The sequence below is a fragment of the Manacus candei genome, unplaced genomic scaffold (genome assembly GCF_025592945.1).
Source record: "Manacus candei isolate 608988 ecotype Guabito, Panama unplaced genomic scaffold, ASM2559294v1 h1tg000061l, whole genome shotgun sequence".
In the NCBI taxonomy this organism is placed as follows: Eukaryota; Metazoa; Chordata; class Aves; order Passeriformes; family Pipridae; genus Manacus; species Manacus candei.
In genome coordinates this window covers 1,530,050-1,547,287 of record NW_026138109.1, presented here as the reverse complement: position 1 = coordinate 1,547,287, position 17,238 = coordinate 1,530,050, and the positions used below count along the sequence as shown (strand labels likewise).

General features: G+C 37.0%; 1 protein-coding gene across 3 annotated transcripts in view; it reads left to right on the top strand.

Annotated features, from left to right (window-relative positions):
- ITGA1 (integrin subunit alpha 1) overlaps window positions 1-17,238 on the top strand; it is a 72,242-nt gene that overhangs the window by 36,219 nt on the left and 18,785 nt on the right. For all 3 annotated transcript variants that reach the window (XM_051804724.1, XM_051804726.1, XM_051804725.1), the window contains 9 exons: window positions 2,546-2,694; window positions 4,163-4,313; window positions 5,262-5,427; window positions 9,608-9,681; window positions 10,621-10,765; window positions 11,898-12,040; window positions 13,638-13,781; window positions 15,181-15,435; window positions 15,862-15,992. In XM_051804724.1, coding sequence (XP_051660684.1) covers window positions 2,546-2,694; window positions 4,163-4,313; window positions 5,262-5,427; window positions 9,608-9,681; window positions 10,621-10,765; window positions 11,898-12,040; window positions 13,638-13,781; window positions 15,181-15,435; window positions 15,862-15,992 — 1,358 coding nt within the window. The remainder of the gene's footprint in view (window positions 1-2,545; window positions 2,695-4,162; window positions 4,314-5,261; window positions 5,428-9,607; window positions 9,682-10,620; window positions 10,766-11,897; window positions 12,041-13,637; window positions 13,782-15,180; window positions 15,436-15,861; window positions 15,993-17,238) is intronic.

Here is a 17,238-nt window from a genome sequence, read left to right as displayed (position 1 = left end):
TTCAACAGATTATGGTCAGTAATGCTGGGAAAATAATAGGTTCTCTAGAGGAGAGTAGAATTACACCCTTCTGTGCAGTACTCTTGCATTTTCTAGATTTAAATTATTTTAAATTAAACAAGAAAATCAGAACATATGATGCCTATAAGTATCATTCTCAGGGGCTTGCTGAAGTCCCACATAGGCACATTTGCATCATGTGGATGTGTCACTTGTAGTTTTCCGTAAGATTAAAAGGCTGCAAAAGCTCAAACCTTCATTGCTATCTAATAGAATATAGTTCTAATTTTACAAGGTAGACTTTATTCTGCGATCCTGTAGGGGACTGGAACATGAAGTCTTGTAGTGTTTTGTGAGTTCTGGTGAGCTTTTTGTTACGTTTTATTGAGGAATGCCTCACCTTTGATGCCATGGAATACATAGAACATGATGATCCGTGTTTTCAAAGCTAGTGCTAAGGAAGGGTCCCACATAACAATTGTATCCCATAAGATAACCACATGCCCCCTTTCCTTCCTGATTTACAAGCTATGCAACATGGTTCAGGTTTCAGACTCAGATGTTCTTCCCATTCACTTCCTGAGAAGGAAGTTCTCAAAATGTTTACTTGCTGTGATCATAGATGTTTCCTTTCAAATAGGAAATGATACAACTCAGTGTCAGCCTGCAATCATTTTAGGAAAACGACAAAACCAATATGGGTCTCTAGTATCATGGAAGACTGACTGGCAGATACTTTTCACACTGGCAGCAGTCAATGTATGATTCAATTTTTGATACCAATAAATCCTCAAAGCTGCAGATAAGGAGCCAATGAATCCACATGACAGGCTCCCTAGCATACAATAGTCTCTGTCTACACTTGGTGCGTGATACTGGAATTCTTAAGCCACTCCTCCTGCTCCAAAAGACCAAACATGATGAAAGCCTCTTGCCAGTTAACTGCAGTCTTTTTACAAGACTAACAGCATCCTATTCAGATAATGCTGTATATCCCTTTAAATGCACGCCACAAAATAGTTGTGTTGGAGGGAACAGGTTAAAATTTTCATCTTCGTCTTGCGGTTAGTCTGTGCCACGTGACTGCTCTGAGTGGTAATACAGAGTGTGCCCTGGCCAGTTCTGTAAACATTGTGCAGAGGTAATGGTCTGCTGCTCAGGAGAACATGCAGCCTCTGCATTCTCTCAACTGCAGGTGGAAGAGGGCATACCTCCAAGAAACAATTTAAATATCTTAAAGGGAGCAACTTGTCGTAACTTTGAACGTACATCAGTTCTTCCAGATTTGGCTGTATTTTCTAAAGGATACAGAAATTTTCTAAAGGATACAGTGGGATTTTGCTACCACACTCCACTATAATCACATGTAACTAGCATTTCATAATGATATTGGTGTTCAGTATTTATCCAACTCTAACTCTTCTACTACAAGCAAAAACAAATTGTGAAGAATCTGAGAGGCTATGAAAGTACTTGAAAAAATCCCACAACTGTAAAGCAATTGCAAAGTACATTCTAAACCATTTCTAAAATAAGATGATGGCAAAAACGTCCCAGAGGTCTTATTGATCTACAGAACCTAAATGCTAGAGTGCTATTAATAATAGATGAGTGAGACATAAATGCCACATAATACTGCATTATCCTAAATAACACCTATAAATTGCCAAGTGTAACATAAAATTGAAATATGCTAATGGAACATTGTGTAGATTCTTCCCAGTAAAAGCTGTCAGGAACTTGCCAAAATATTAAAACTGACAGAGATGAATGAGAAAAATTAATTAATATTTAAGAATATTGCTCCTCTTTTTATTTCACACTTGATTTTGCAGCAGGTTCCCTCAGGCATTTTGTTGTTAGGTTCCAATCCCGTGTGTTGATTTTTGCACAAAGTCTTGTCCTGCTAAGATCATCTAGAGTCTTTACACTACTCTTCCCCTTTCCAGAAGCCACAAAATTCCATTTTGTCCATGTTTTCCCCTCTAGTACTTGCCAGGTGATACTTTGACTTACCTCCTGCTGGGAGAACGTCCATGTCATGGACGTCCCCGCTGTCTTCATCAAGATAAGGGTAATTGAGTCTTCCTGTTTCTAGGCTAAGTTTAGGGTAAATAAACTATCAGATGTAGGAATATTACATTTGAATGGAATGAAGAGAGTTGTGAGTGAGCCATGACCTTGCATGCTATAAGGAAAACAATTTTGAGAAGTTCTGACCAGTGGGTGGGGCGTTGGTCCGCCTTTGCCTAGAGGAGAGCAGAGTTTCCGTACAGATAACAGCAAGCCAGGAAGACCAAGGAGTTGAGCCTGCTTTGGGCTTTATTCCAATTTTTAATAAATGCAATTTAGAAAACTCTGAAATGTTTCATGAGACTGTTCAGCTAGCCAGTCTTGCTGAAACACATAGGTGCTTCATACTAAGGAAAACACACAGAGTTCAATTCTCTTCCTGGCTGGTACAGACAGACATTTACCCCACTTCAGGAGTCAGAGATGTTTCCTTTAACTGTAGTTGATCTTTAACATGAACTGTGTGTTTCAGGTTGGAATTGTTCAGTACGGACAGACTGTAGTCCATGAATTTTACCTGAATACATACTCGACAACAGAAGATGTTATGGCTGCAGCCACAAGGATACGCCAGCGAGGTGGCACGCAAACTATGACAGCCCTGGGAATAGACACGGCAAGGTACATTCACAGGATATTGTCCTGCATGTGGGACAAGCAAACATACAGATATCATGACAATTCTCATTTCATATATTAGAAATATGATATGGCTAGCATCTGACTTCATTTTAACTAAGCAAACATCTTTTAGGAGGCGGCTGGATAAACAGACTCTTTCCAGCATCTAGAGCAGTTGTGCTCTAGATGCTGGATGGCACCTTTGAAAGGCCACTGCCTCCTAAATGGAGGAATTAGGAATAGACATGGAGCAAGGTTTTCGTCCTAAGGAAAGGGCTGACAATATTTGATATCCACACGGAGCAGGTAGGAACTGTGTATGTAGAGGGATGAAGGAAATCAGGTCTTTCAGAGGAAAAATTTAAAAAATTGAACTTTTTAATGCTAATTTGTTTTCATTGAAGTTGATTATTGCAATGTTTGAGGCCACACTTGTCAGAAAGACTAGAAATTTTATATCCTAAGTCTTTGCAGCTTCTGGATCATTGGGAGATTAAAGATCTATTGTAGGAATAACAATATTTAGAAATGCTTCCTTTATGAGAAAAATGAAATCTGACTTTCATAGAACAGATCGGAAATGCAAAATCTCTCAGAAAATTTCAAACTGTACAATGTTGTCCTGTTATCTTTTTTCGTTTCTGTTTTTTTTCCGATCAAGACAACATGACTTTATTCCATAAAAGATTGCATTCAGTCTTTCCAAATAACCATTCAGTGAAATGTGCAGCATCCTTCTGCTGACCTACTTGATTATCAGACCAGTTTTGTTGGTATGATGTCTTAAATCCAATAAAATTCTTATATATTCACTAGTAATGTTTTCCTTAGATATAAGTGGAAGCTTGAGCGAGTCTGAACAAGTTCATGAAAGCAGAACAAGTTGAGAATTGCCAAGTACTCAGAAACCACATCTAGTTCAGAAAGCCCCTGTGCACCATAAACAGCTGCAGGCTTGTATATAGAGAAACTGTCAGCAAATCTGTTCTTGCAATCTTCCTATCCATCCACTTTTGGCCATCTTCAGTGGTAGATCTCAGCTTTCACTCATATGGCCAGTCTTAGAATTTTGTGGTATTTTTCTCCTCCAAAGCTGTCATCTAGCCTTGCCTTGTCAGGTCCAGAGTCTGGGTGAGGTTTTTCTGCATGGGTTTTTGGAATGGGGGGAGTGTTGGTTGGATCCTTTTTAAGAAGCCAAAAGCTGTTTTAAGGTGCCAGAACTTTATTTGTTTTCTGCTATTGCTCCCAAGTGAGCGAATAATGGATGAATGCTTTTGAAACTTTGGCTGTGAACCACCATGTAAGTTCCAATTGCAGTTGTTTGTATTTGTTCATGGCTAATATTAATCTCTGTTTCCCACTTCTTAGTTAATATAAAGTCTTTTAGTTTATGGTTGCCTATGCAAATATGATGCATGTGAGAAATGCTGACATTGCCTTTCTCCAAAATGCTTTATGCTCTCTTTAGGAAAGAAGCTTTCACAGAGGCTCATGGTGCACGAAGAGGAGTACAAAAAGTAATGGTTATTGTTACTGATGGGGAATCACATGACAACTACAGATTACAAGACGTGATTGATGATTGTGAAGATGAAAACATTCAGAGATTTGCTATTGCTGTAAGTGAAATTTAATGGGAAAATTCAGAATCTTAAAAGCATGTTTCATCTTCTAAATGTAATTTCTGTTATAGAAGTTTATTTCACAGAATCTTTATGGAAACATAATTATTTCAGAGAGGAAAAACAGAATAAACTAAAAAAACATTAAAAATTTGCTTTCTGATTTTATAGCATATAAGAAAAGCAATCTCTCTGTCTTCCTAATGATGACAGGTGTGTCAGGAAGAGTTTGAGGGATAGTTTAAAATCAAATGCTTTTGTTAAAAGCAATATTGAGGAGAGTGGACAAATTTAATATTCTAAGCAATTTCGATAGACATGTGTACCTATTTAAAAAAAAAAGGCAGCAAATGTAACTCATCAGCAAAACACAAGTTCATTGTGACTGTACTGTGTGCTGGATTCTAAAGCTGTCATTTTCATGTTTAGCAACCTTAGTAGTAGAATGAGAAGATAAGCGTGACAGAGGTTAACCTGTATTGAGAAATATGAAAGCAATAATGGTAGATTTGTGTTGAAACTCCACTACATTTGAGTATTCTATACTCAAATAATCTGTTTTCTGTCATTAATTTTGAAGGTACGTTGGATTGTTGTCGCACCATTGCTCTCTTTCTTTGTTTTGGTACAATAAAGTGTATGAAACCATAAGACTTCAGGAAAGATGTTATATTTAATTTAAAGAAAGACATAAACCAAAAGTTGAATCCAGCAGCACACAGATTTTCAGTGGTTTCCTTCAGATCACTGGAGAAAACATTGTCCTTGAAGCTGTAGTAATTTTTAGCAATGAAATCCCCATCTAGAACCAGATTTGAATTGCTCCCATGTGCAGAGATGCTAGAACATGCCAGTATTCTCTGACAACTTGCCTCAACTGTATCTTTTAAAATAGGTTATGAAATGTATCCTTGACTTTGGTTTTTTTTTTTTAATTCTCTTTAGATTCTTGGCAGCTATAGCAGAGGAAATTTAAGTACTGAAAAATTTGTAGAGGAAATAAAATCAATTGCCAGTAAGCCTACTGAAAAGCATTTTTTCAATGTCTCAGATGAATTAGCTCTTGTAACTATTGTTGAAGCACTTGGAGAAAGAATATTTGCCCTGGAAGGTATGATGTAATTTCAAATTTAACTTCATGCCTGAATTACAACTGAAGCAAATAGAAGAACATCTGCTTTTATCTTCCTTTGCAATGCATTGTGCTGCATAACATTTATTATACAGATTTTTTTTCATGCTGATTATAAAAATATTTTACAATAGACATCAATATCATAGGTAGCAATGTGAATGTATTCAGAGGAGTTAGAACCTATGGAGACAACAGCCTAAAGGGGTAAGTAACATTACTGTTTTAACTGGGGTAAATAAGAATGTGAGTTGGTTTAGGTAAAAAACATTGCTGGATCATACCCAGATTACCCCAGGATCATGTGTTTTTCTGTCTGAATCTTTAGGTTCTCTTTTTTGTTAGTTAATAATTATTGTGTATTACTTTGCTATACAAGTTATCATGGATTTCATGTATAGACTTAGCAAGGTATATTTTTCCTTTGGAAAGATTCATAAAGATTTTAGCACAGAAAAGTCAGTCTCTCATAATGTCTGCTTACATTCTCCATACAAATGAGGCAACACTGTCCAAACTCAAGTACAATACTGGTAACAGGAGACGGAGTTTGTTAGTTATAAATTATACTGGTCAACTCTGAAGGGATTCATGTCATACAAAGAAAACATCTATTTACTTGGACTATTTTTTTCAACATTTCAACTTACTGGAATAGTGTAGTTTACAGCTGGAACAAAAGATGGTGTTGACTTGAATGTCAAGAAATAGTACAAATCTGAGAGAGCATTTTCAAGTTTTTACATTGGAGCTGTATTTCTCAGACATTCAGTTTGGGGTTTTTTTTTTTAGTTATCATTTAATTTGATCAAATATTACCATTTTCAGCTATTACTAAATATTTTTACAAATTAACATAGTTTATTAAAACATAGCTTATATGTTCTTCTCTTTTTACTTTCTGGAAGATTTAGTTCCCTCAGCTTTGGAACAAATTAATTTGAAGATAATCTAATCTCTCTAAAGCCCAAAGTTTAGCCTACTTAGGCTCATTGAGTACTTCAAAGTTCATTGAATAGGGTGCTCTTTTCTTAAGTTCCTGTTTACTAGAAAGAATATACTTTAAGTGGAAAAATAGTTGTTCAAACACAAATTGGAAACTTGCCCCTCAATTTGTGCTTTATACTTCTATAAAAGTGAGAAAAATATTTGTATTTCCTCATCAGAACAAAATGTTAGTTACATCTATTAGCTATACTTAATATAGAATAAAAGTTAATTAACTGCTAGTCATGACAACAGATGAAGGACCCAACATGATAGAGTTTTTGGAAATTGTCGTTCTCAAAGTTGAGGTTTCGTGCCATAGCTTGATCCTTTGGACAACTAGGTACCACTGAAGGGATGGTCTTAGTTTGTCACACTCTACCTTATCCCTTTTATTAGTCAGTAGCCATTAGGTAGTGCCAGCCTGTCACATGAAACCCCAGCCTCAAAACAGCAGAGTAACTTGTGCTGGCTTGAACTTTGTGCTGGTGCTATGTAGTGAGCTCTAACCCTTCCATTGACTTCGGTAATTCATTCCTCTAATTATAAGAAAAAAATTACAAAACATTTGCACATTAAACAAGTTCTGTAGCTTAATAAAATATCCAAACAAATCTAGTTATGTTGATGGTGATGAAACTAACTGTTTGATTACATTGTATAAATTTTATGTGTTTATATGATTGTCGGCTCTTGGGATGACTAATCCTCATCATCATGTACTTCAGTGCTTTGGTACATAGAGCATATTGTAGCTCTTTTAACTATCAACAAGTTCTGCAGTACTCCTTGAATTCAGTTTCAATTTTCTGCAAGTGATGCAGTCATAAATACGTATTTCTTAGATATTCTTACTTTTTATTTAACATAGACTTATTATAAAGTGTCAGGATATTGATATTTTTTATATATTGCTTGGTATATTTGCCTTATTTACAATTTTTATTTTATATCGACTTGACTGTATTACAAAAAATATATATTTGAGATTAAAAATGTGGAATATTCATCCAGCTCATAAGAGACAAGCTAGTTAATTTAATCATTGCCAAAATGCTTCTTGATTTCCAGGTTTTCTGTAGGAACTCAGAGATGTCCTAAGGTTTCTACATAAGACACCACCAATATGAGACAAGAAATGTTGCCTCCTCTGCAAAAGTCCCAGAAATCATGTAATCTGGCTGCAAAAGAATCAGCTTAGAAACTCAAAGTGGGATTTTAGCTTTTTGTCAAAACATAGCAAGGTTGAGCTGCTCCAGTGGGCTGGAGCTAGATGATGCTGAATAAATCAATTTCTGCTGATCCTTCAGGCATAATTTCTTGTCTTATCCCAAAGCCTTTCAGCTGCTATTCTAAATTCACAACTGTGTCCAGGCATGTATTTTTCTGGTGGTGGAGAAAAGCATATTAATTCTGTCCTAAGCAGCTTTCTGGTGAGAATCCAGTGTATTGAATGTGTGTAATTGGAGAAGATTGATTGACTCCATACATTGTAGCTTCCAAGCATCACAGATGGCTTGATTGCTGGAAAATCAGTACCTGAGTCTGTTTAAATTCTCAATCTAAATTGCGTCTTGTTAGTACAGTAGTACATTTGATTTTTTTCTTGGATTTCTTGTTTTCTTTTTGGTTTTCGTCTTTAAAAAAATTCAAAGGAAAATTAAGAGAGAGTTGAAAAATCAAATCCAACAAAAACCCATCCTTGACAGCCAGTGGATTTTTACACATAATCTTTTTCATATACCTCTGTGTCTCATGGCAATTTTATGTTTTATCCAACCCATAGGCAGGCACAAATGTTTTTTCACAAAATATCCTTTGTAAGATGCTTGGCAGTTTGAAACTGAATGGAAAGTTAGACTGTGGGCCATTATCTTAAGCAGCATTCAGAACTGCACACACCAACAGTACTGGCATTGTCCTCTGTCTCAGGCTATGAGAGTCCTGTTTTTCTCAGCTCATTAGGGAGCATCCTTTACTTAATGAAAATACTTTTTATCAGCAGATGTGCAGCTCAAGAGTTTTACGCCTAAAAATTACTTTTTCAGACTTAGCAAAGCAGCTACATCTTGTGAAACATAATGATCTGTGTTTGTGTCAAGCACTTTGTGTTTGAGTTCATGTCTCCTTCCTATGTCTGACTGTAATTCCCCACAATTAGCAAAGACATCATGTCCCAGGGAGCAACCTCTGTGGTTTAGTTGCTGAGTATCAAAAGTTCAGTATTATTTAATAGTCCAGATGCCTGAAATTCATGCAACCATGGCTTGCTATGGCTTAGTTTCATTACACAAGTGAGGGTTCGCTTCAGCACTCAGCTGGTAGCAAACTGTGAACTGTTCCTGGACCAAAATCAGAGCAGATTTCATAGCTCCCTTCAAGGAAGAATCAATAGGCAGAATGTCGTTCCCTTACTTGGTCACTTAAAGTGGCAGAATAGTTTTTGACTGTTAAGGACTACATATCTTCCTTTTAAGTAGAGGAAAAGGCAGAACTTTTTCTTCCCTGATGATATTTCAAGTTTACCTGGGAGCAAAGCAGTGCATCAGAGTTTAATAACTAGCATATGACTACCTGACAAGATACTTATCAATACCTTTTTTTATAAAGTCACTTATGAGAATCAGTAACATCTTCATGTAATTTTCTGAGCAGGATTATCATTCCCAAGCCCTTTGCTAAGGCTTATGAATCTTGGACAGCAGAGATTTTCCTGTGTTGTTTTTGCAGAGGTTCATACAAACATCAAGTGTTTTTCATTTAAAGTTCCTCCAGCTGCCTACAAATTTTTAGTTGCTTGAATACAAGGCCAGGGTTACATGGCTGGTGTTTTATTGTTCACTTAGCTCAAGTGGAAAATGGCTTAACCATATTAATCAAACATTCCAAACATACTTACCATCAGCCTGAGTTCAAATTTGGTCAGTTTTAGCCCAGAAACTTTCTTGGACAAGTTCCTTAAATGGAAACTCTCAAACTTAATGGTAGCATTTAACATAGCTCTTTATTTCTGTGTTTATTATAAAAATCTGTGGCACACTATATTCAACCAATAGTTTAGTTAGTTTATGCTATCCTTTACTATCATGTGAGCATTTTCATTACACTCTTCAATTGCTTTTTCAGACTGAAACTAATTTATTTTTGAAACTCAATTTTTTCTGTTTAATAGCCACAACAGACCAGCAGGCCTCCTCATTTGAAATGGAAATGTCTCAAGCTGGTTTTAGTGCTCATTATTCTCAGGTAAACAAACTTTGAAAATAAAAGTTATTTCATAAAGTAGATATTTGCTGATGATTCTGTGAATTTGGAGTGTTTCAGAATTCCTTGTATAGTCCTGTTTGCTGTTGGAAGTTTTGGAGTGTCCTGTAATCCAGTTATGTTTTTTGTAAATATGTAAAGAACAGTTATGAACAATGAAAGCTTAAGAGAGTAAGTATATACTTCACATGAACTCTAAATCTAATGGTCCCACAGCACTTTCTATCAGAGGAATAGCCTAAAAATATGTTAAGAAAGATGGAGAAAGACTTTTTACCAGTACAAGGGACACTGTTTTCAATTGAAAGACGGTTCCAGAGCAGGGCTGTAAAGATGACCAGACGGCTGGAGCATTTCTGCTATGAAGACAGGCTGAGAGAGATGGGGTTATTTAGCTTGGAGAAGAGAAGGCTCCAGAGAGAACTTAGAGCAGCCTTCTAGTACCTAAGGAGGCTTATAAAAAAGAGGGAGAGTGACTTTTTACACAGGCAGATAGTGATAGGAGAAGGGGGAATGGTTTTAAACTAAAAGAGGAGAGATTTAGATTAGATGTTAGGAAGAAATTCTTTAAGTAGAGGGATGTAAGGCACTGGAACAGGTTGCCCAGAGAAGCTGTGGAAGCCCTGTCCCTGGAAGTGTTCAAGGCCAGGTTGAATGGGGCCCTGAACAACCTGATCTAGTGGGTGGCATCCCTGCCCATGGCAAGGGCGTTTGGAACTAGATGATCTTTAGGTCATTTCCAACCCAAGCCTTTCTATGATTCTATGATAGGGGCCATACTATAATAGGAAAAGCAAGGCTAAAGCAAGGCTAAATACGTAAGTATACAGGAAGCATTACTCAAACGTGAGCATCCTGAACCATGAATATCTAAAGATGATTCACATAGACAGCAGGCTTTTTGTTTTTTCTCTGCTTAAGGATTGGATCATGCTTGGAGCAGTTGGAGCATATGACTGGAATGGCACAGTGCTAATGGTGAAGGACAGTGGTATTTCAATGCCAACTAATGACACCTTTCGTGACAGGACTTCCGAGAGAAACGAACCACTTGCAGCCTATCTAGGTAAGAGAAACAGCCCACGTTACAACACTTTTCAACAAATGCTACAAGACCTCTCTCAAAGCTCAATCAGAAAGAGTATCTTATAGAATATTATCATATATTCTAGGAGCCTGGGAATGAGTCTACTGTATGATTTTCTTGTTCTTTTGAAAAAATAAATTTCTACTTCTACAATCACAAAATTAATCTAAACATAGACTTAAGTGTATCTAGACTTTCCCAAAAGAGACATTTAATCTGTTCAGAGAAGATTTCACAGATTCCTCTAGTATTCTTATCAAGTTTTTCTATGCCTTGATAGTTAAAAAGTCTTATACAATACTCAGTCTAAATATTTGCTTAAAATGAAGCTGTTTTCTGTCACTCAGTGGACAAGACCAAAAGACCAACACCATTTTTTATAATGTTTTGCATATTGAGAAGGCTACTATTATCCTCTCATCCTTTTCTACCAAAAAGCTTCAGTGGCCGTGCCCTCTCCTCTCAGTCTTACTTTCTACATCTCGTTGTTCTGTTTGCTCTGTTACCTCATTTAAGCCAAACTTTCACTGATGAAGAATCAACACAAGAATAATTTTTTTCCCAAAGTACACTGTCTTCTTTGCAGAATGCATTTTTATAACTCAAATTTGGTAAAGTCAGTTTTAATTTAGATCCTATCCTCCATAACACTTGCAACTCTTCCACAGTTTTGATTCATCTGCACATTTTTTAAGTCTTCCTTCACCAAAGTTGTTAAATTGTTATTATTAAACAGAGCTAGGTTCAAAATGCCAGCAGAATCACTTTTGAAACACTCTATTCGTTTGACAGTGAGCTGGTGACAACAGTTCTTCGAAAGTAGCTTTTCAACCAGCTATTCATTTCATCACCACCATCATATAGTTACACGGTGTGAGAGTGGCCAAGTGAACATGGCTCACCAGCCTGTGAACAGGTTTAGTAACACAGTGGTGCTCATGATTCTGAGACTGTAAACAAATACACATTGAGCCCTTTTAATTAACTCTGCTATTTTTCTCTAGCATAAGTAGGGCTAAACATCTAGTTGTAGAATAAGCCTTAAAAATGCTCTGAATCACAGCATGTATTTCTGATGTGTACAGCATCTTGACTTCTTTCTGCTTCCTAGGATATACTGTGAATTCAGCACTGACACCTGGAGGTGTACTGTACATAGCAGGACAGCCACGATACAATCACACTGGCCAAGTTATCATTTATAAGATGGAAGGAAAAGAGGTGCAAGTAATTCAGAGATTAAATGGAGAACAAGTGAGTATGCATTTGTGATTAACATACAAGAGGAATAAGGCAGGAAAAATAAAAATAAGCATTTCAAATGAGAACTCATTAGCAGAGCTCATGAAACTGGGATTTGTAAGCAAGATCAGAAGAAAAAGTTAGGCAGATCCTCTAGTATAATTTGCAATGGAAAGTGGACTCTACAGGACTCAGAGATTCTTGGTAGTTTTCTCTTTGAGGGTTAAACCCACACCAGTGTCAAAGTGCTTGTTACCATCTCTGTACATGCAATTTTCTCTGTCTGATGAGTAGAAGGGCATGTCACTGGCAGGAAACAAGTTGTGACAAGCAGGGTTCTGTGCAAGAGCATCAGCTGGAATAGAATGAAATATTGAACAGTTGCTTGTTATACTGAGTAGGAGCTCACTGAGAGCTGTTGCTGCAGGAAGAAGAAACAACATGTAATTGCATAATTAAATATGGTACTATTACAAAAATATTATGGTTATGAAGATTGAAAGACCTGCCTGCTCAGGTGTCCCCAGGCTGAAGTACTAGCTTCTCTCAGAAGCATTCAAATTACCCAATTTTCACCTATAGCTGATGTCTGCAACTCAACTAATCAGTCAATCATTTTAGAGTTAATGAACTCAAATAGGTATTAGAAAACTGGACCTGTTCAGCCTCAAGAAGAGATGACTGAGAGGGGACCTCATCAATGTCTATAAGTATCTGAAGGGCGGAAGCCAAGACAATTGAACCAAGCTCTTCTCACTGGTGCTGAGCAATAGAACAAGAGGCAATGGACAGAAACTGATGCACAGAAAGTTCCATCTGAACATGAGGAATAACTTCTTTACTGTGCAGGTGACCACACACTGCAACAGTTTGCCCGGAGAGGGTGTGGAGTCTCCCTCAGTGGAGATATTCAAGAACTGTGCTCTGGGGTGGCCCTGCTTGAGCAGGAAGGTTGGACGAGATGACCCACTGTCCTTCCTTCCAACCTGACCCTTTCTGTGATTCTGTGATTTTTAAGGTTTGATGGATCTGGACTACTCGAAGCATCTCTGTGAGATGAGATATATCTTGCACTAGAAGAGACTATGTTAAGTGTAAAGGAAATGCAGGGTGTCTAGCTTAGCTGTGAAGTGAATGTAATCAGATAAATCCTACAGCTTGTACCAAGTCTATGAACATATCCAGCTCTTTGTGTAGACTTTTTACCTCTGCATTTACTGGCAACTTGACAATTTTGAATGCTGTTTGCACTGAGTTGTCTCAGAGCTTCTGTTGCAGCCTTTTTGCTTCTTTTTTGAAGAGAAAATTAGCTTCCCTAAGATACTTCTATTCAAATACTGTCTTAAGGCACCCTACTCCCCAAAGCAAGTTTCAAACTCAAAAGAGTTGCAAGTTGAATGGACCACTCTTAAATAAAAATATCAGACAGCAAACACTAAAACTGAACACAAGCTTCAAAGGCAAACCAACCAAGAAAATCTCCTAGGTAGCAAAGAACATTTCTGCCTAATGGTTAACATTTGGCATTGTTGTAAACAAGCCATAATAGGTCTCTGAAAAAGAAATGTTGCATGACTTTGCTGTCTCTGATGTATATGTTTTCCTACAGATTGGGTCATACTTTGGGGGTGTTATTACCACAGTCGACATCGATAGGGACTCATTTACAGACCTTCTTCTTGTTGGAGCTCCTATGTATATGGGAACTGAGAAAGAGGAGCAAGGGAAGGTATATGTTTACAGTCTGAACAAGGTAAGAACGATGTTTATTGATCAGGAGTAGAGCATGCTCTTTACTGTCTTCATATCCTTATTTTAAAGAAAGATGATAATTTGAACTGGGGAAGATGACCTGTTGAAAATAGAGAAACACAATTTTGACAATTAAGCTTATAAGGCAACTAATTTCAAAACTTTATCCTCAAACTCTCTTTCTATCAGACTGTATTATGTATATATCCTATAAGCATATATCCTATAAGCCGCAATATGGCATACATGCAAATTTATAGGATTAATTTTCTATCACATTTTCTTTTTGCTTTCATAAATTAGGAAACAGTAAGGCTCATCCATCCTAAAAGTGTGATTTCCAGTCTCCTTGCGACTTGCTTAGCAACCTAGAGCTAAACGCCATACATTCAACAGCTTTTAAACATGTCCCACTAGATTGAGGATTACAGCAGCCACACCTCAGTTTCTTAATTTTATAAGTTTCTCCTTCCAATGTCTATGCATACTTTTTCTTTTTTTTTTTCTTCTTTTAGTCCAGCACTATTGTGTATTGTTATAACAATTATCAAAATATGTCTTAGCAATGATGGTCTCCTAAAATACTGTTTCAAGAAAGGGACCTGGAGATACTGGATATATTTGACAAGTAATTCTTCCAATTTCTACATTCATGTCGCTAACAACAGATTGCTGGTGAATGGAGTTGGTGAGAAAACAAAAATTCCATGTCCTCCAGCAATTTGGGGTTTGAAATTTGTCTTTCCTGTGCTTCCTTTTATTTTCTCCAAAGAAAGGAAATACAGCAACTGCTTGCCACTGCTAATCTCTAACATGGAACACATGTGACCAACCTCTTGGAAAGATTGGTTAAATACCATAGTGTCTGTGTGGTTTTGGTCTAGGATGCACTCTGGATCAGATCATGTATGTTAGGCCATGGTGAATGTGTGTACTGAGGGCAAAATTCAGTCTAAGTAGAAGAAATGCTATCTTTTATTCTGGAATAACAGTATTGCCATCTGTGTTTCATCAGAAACTTGGCTAACTTCTCAGATTAAGAGAATGCCTTTAGAAAAACTCTTTACACTATCTAAAGAATGAAGTGGTTTACTTACAATAACATCCAAAAGTTGTTATGATACTATGCTTTCCTGTGAAACTCTAACTTCAAGAAGTATGCAGAAGCATCTAGATACAGAAAGAGGGGAAGCAAGAATGTCTTTCCCACACACTGCTCATAAAGAGCATTTGAATTATAGTTATAGAATCACAATTTCTACAGTGCAATCAATCACTAGGAATAGAATGTAATTGTTTTGTTTAATTCATCTGTTTGTCTTCTGGACAGGAGCTTTTATAAGTCTGCATTGCTAAAACAATAATGGAAATTCACAAACTGCAAATCTGTTCTTTCACAGACAAAGTTTGAATATCAGATGAGTCTCGAGCCTGTAAAGCAGACATGCTGTTCACCATTAAAACAGGACACCTGCAAGGTTCTTAAGAATGAGCCTTGTGGTGCCCGCTTCGGGACTGCAATTGCTGCAGTGAAGGATCTCAATCTTGACGGATATAATGACATTGTAGTAGGTTCTCCCTTAGAGGATGACCATCGGGGAGCTGTTTATATTTATCATGGCCGTGGCAAAGCAATCAGTAAAAAATATTCACAGGTATGAAATAAAACTTTGGAGATTGCCAGCCTCTCTAATGTATATAATGTATATAACCCTGTCTTCCCAACTTAGTATCAAACTGTGACTTGACCAGTTGTAACAGCTTCTTTTTTAAAATTGCTCTGTACTTTTGAACTCATACTGATTTAATTGAATCTGGCTCTTAATGGTGTTAGAAAATATATTTGCTTGTTTCTGTTAGAAACATTCTAATGTGATCTGTACAGCCAAAAAGTAGATGTTTTGCAATCTGAAAATTTATAGTGTGTTCATCACCATGGTCACTGTTTTAGGAGTATTGTAATGAAAATTTAATATACTTAAAAGCATCTAAACCACATCTCACTGTCATCAAATGCATCTTGACTGCTCTTATAAAACCCTCCAATGTGCACTGCATTAACCTTTTTACGCCTTTCACAGCGTATTGCATCAGGTGGAGATGGGGAAAAAGTGAAATTTTTTGGCCAGTCTGTGCATGGAGAAATGGATTTAAACGATGACGGGCTGATTGATGTTACCATCGGAGGCATTGGTGGGGCTGCCCTCTTCTGGTATGGAGACTCACAGCAACTGTCAGGACATAAACTTTTGCTTTTGGTACCAATGTAACTTGCATGTGTGACTGGTTTCATCAGGATACTGGTTTTGTCTCATGCTTTGACACTGACTGTGAATCTTCATCTTTTTAAGTCTCTCTGGAGGAACGAGCATAAAACAATGTATACAGTTATAAATACAGGAATGTTATAGAAACCTTGTTAGCCTAGTATGAAGAACTTACCCTCCTAGACTATCTTCAAAATAGAAACTAATTCTAATTGTGGCACTATGTAAAACAGGAGCAACCCCTAATTGTTCTTTTTTTCACAGTATATTGCATATTATCTTATTAACATCATCAAGAACAGGTTCAAATGTAAAGGGGTCACTAAGAAAACTGATTTTATTTCCTAATGTGAAAACTCCTGTTTGACTTCCCACAGAAAATCTGAAAAATTTAACTAAGTTTTCTGGTTAACAGTGAATTCATTTTCTTTATATGAGAGTATGATTCAGATGTCATAATGAGCAATACAATATTTGAGAGATACGAGAAATAAACAATATGATATGAAACCCCTCATTTCTAAAGCACAACTAAAACTATTTCTGTCCCTGTTATGGAACTTGCAAACCCACTGCTAATCCTTGCCTTCGCTGTCCTGCTGTTTCACCTGACTGACCTGCTAGGTGTCAAGGCTTGCTACCATCCTCAAGCTCCCAGCTCCTCACCTTCACCTGGTAGTTTCTTTCTAAAAGCTCCATGTGTGAACAAAGTGTCATGCCCTTTCACTGCATTAGTTAGATCACAAATCTGAAGAAAGTTATTTTGCCAGCTAAATTTTTTGCTGGTTTAGTACACTGACATAATGCATCTCATGGCCAAAAGGGAACTGAATCAGAGCAAAGGATGAGACAGGAATGCATTGAAGGGGTTAAAAAGAGTTAAAGTGAAACAAATTAGGGGTGAATCTCAGCCTGTTTATCTACTCAGAACCTAAGAGATGGCACACTGCCCTCCAGCTTATGTATAATATTATGTTCATCTGTGGATACTCTTGATGATGAGTCTGGGCCTTCAGTCTCATAAAATGGGACTGGCTCTACAGAACTGCTTAAATGCTTTTGGAAATATTTCACCTGGTATCTGTTCTGAAACAAGTACACCAGTGTGGAGAAACCCTGTGACTGTTTCCTCTGTAATTTCTTTTTCACTGGTATTATGTATAGAATATATAGTTAACTACTTCTCTAGAC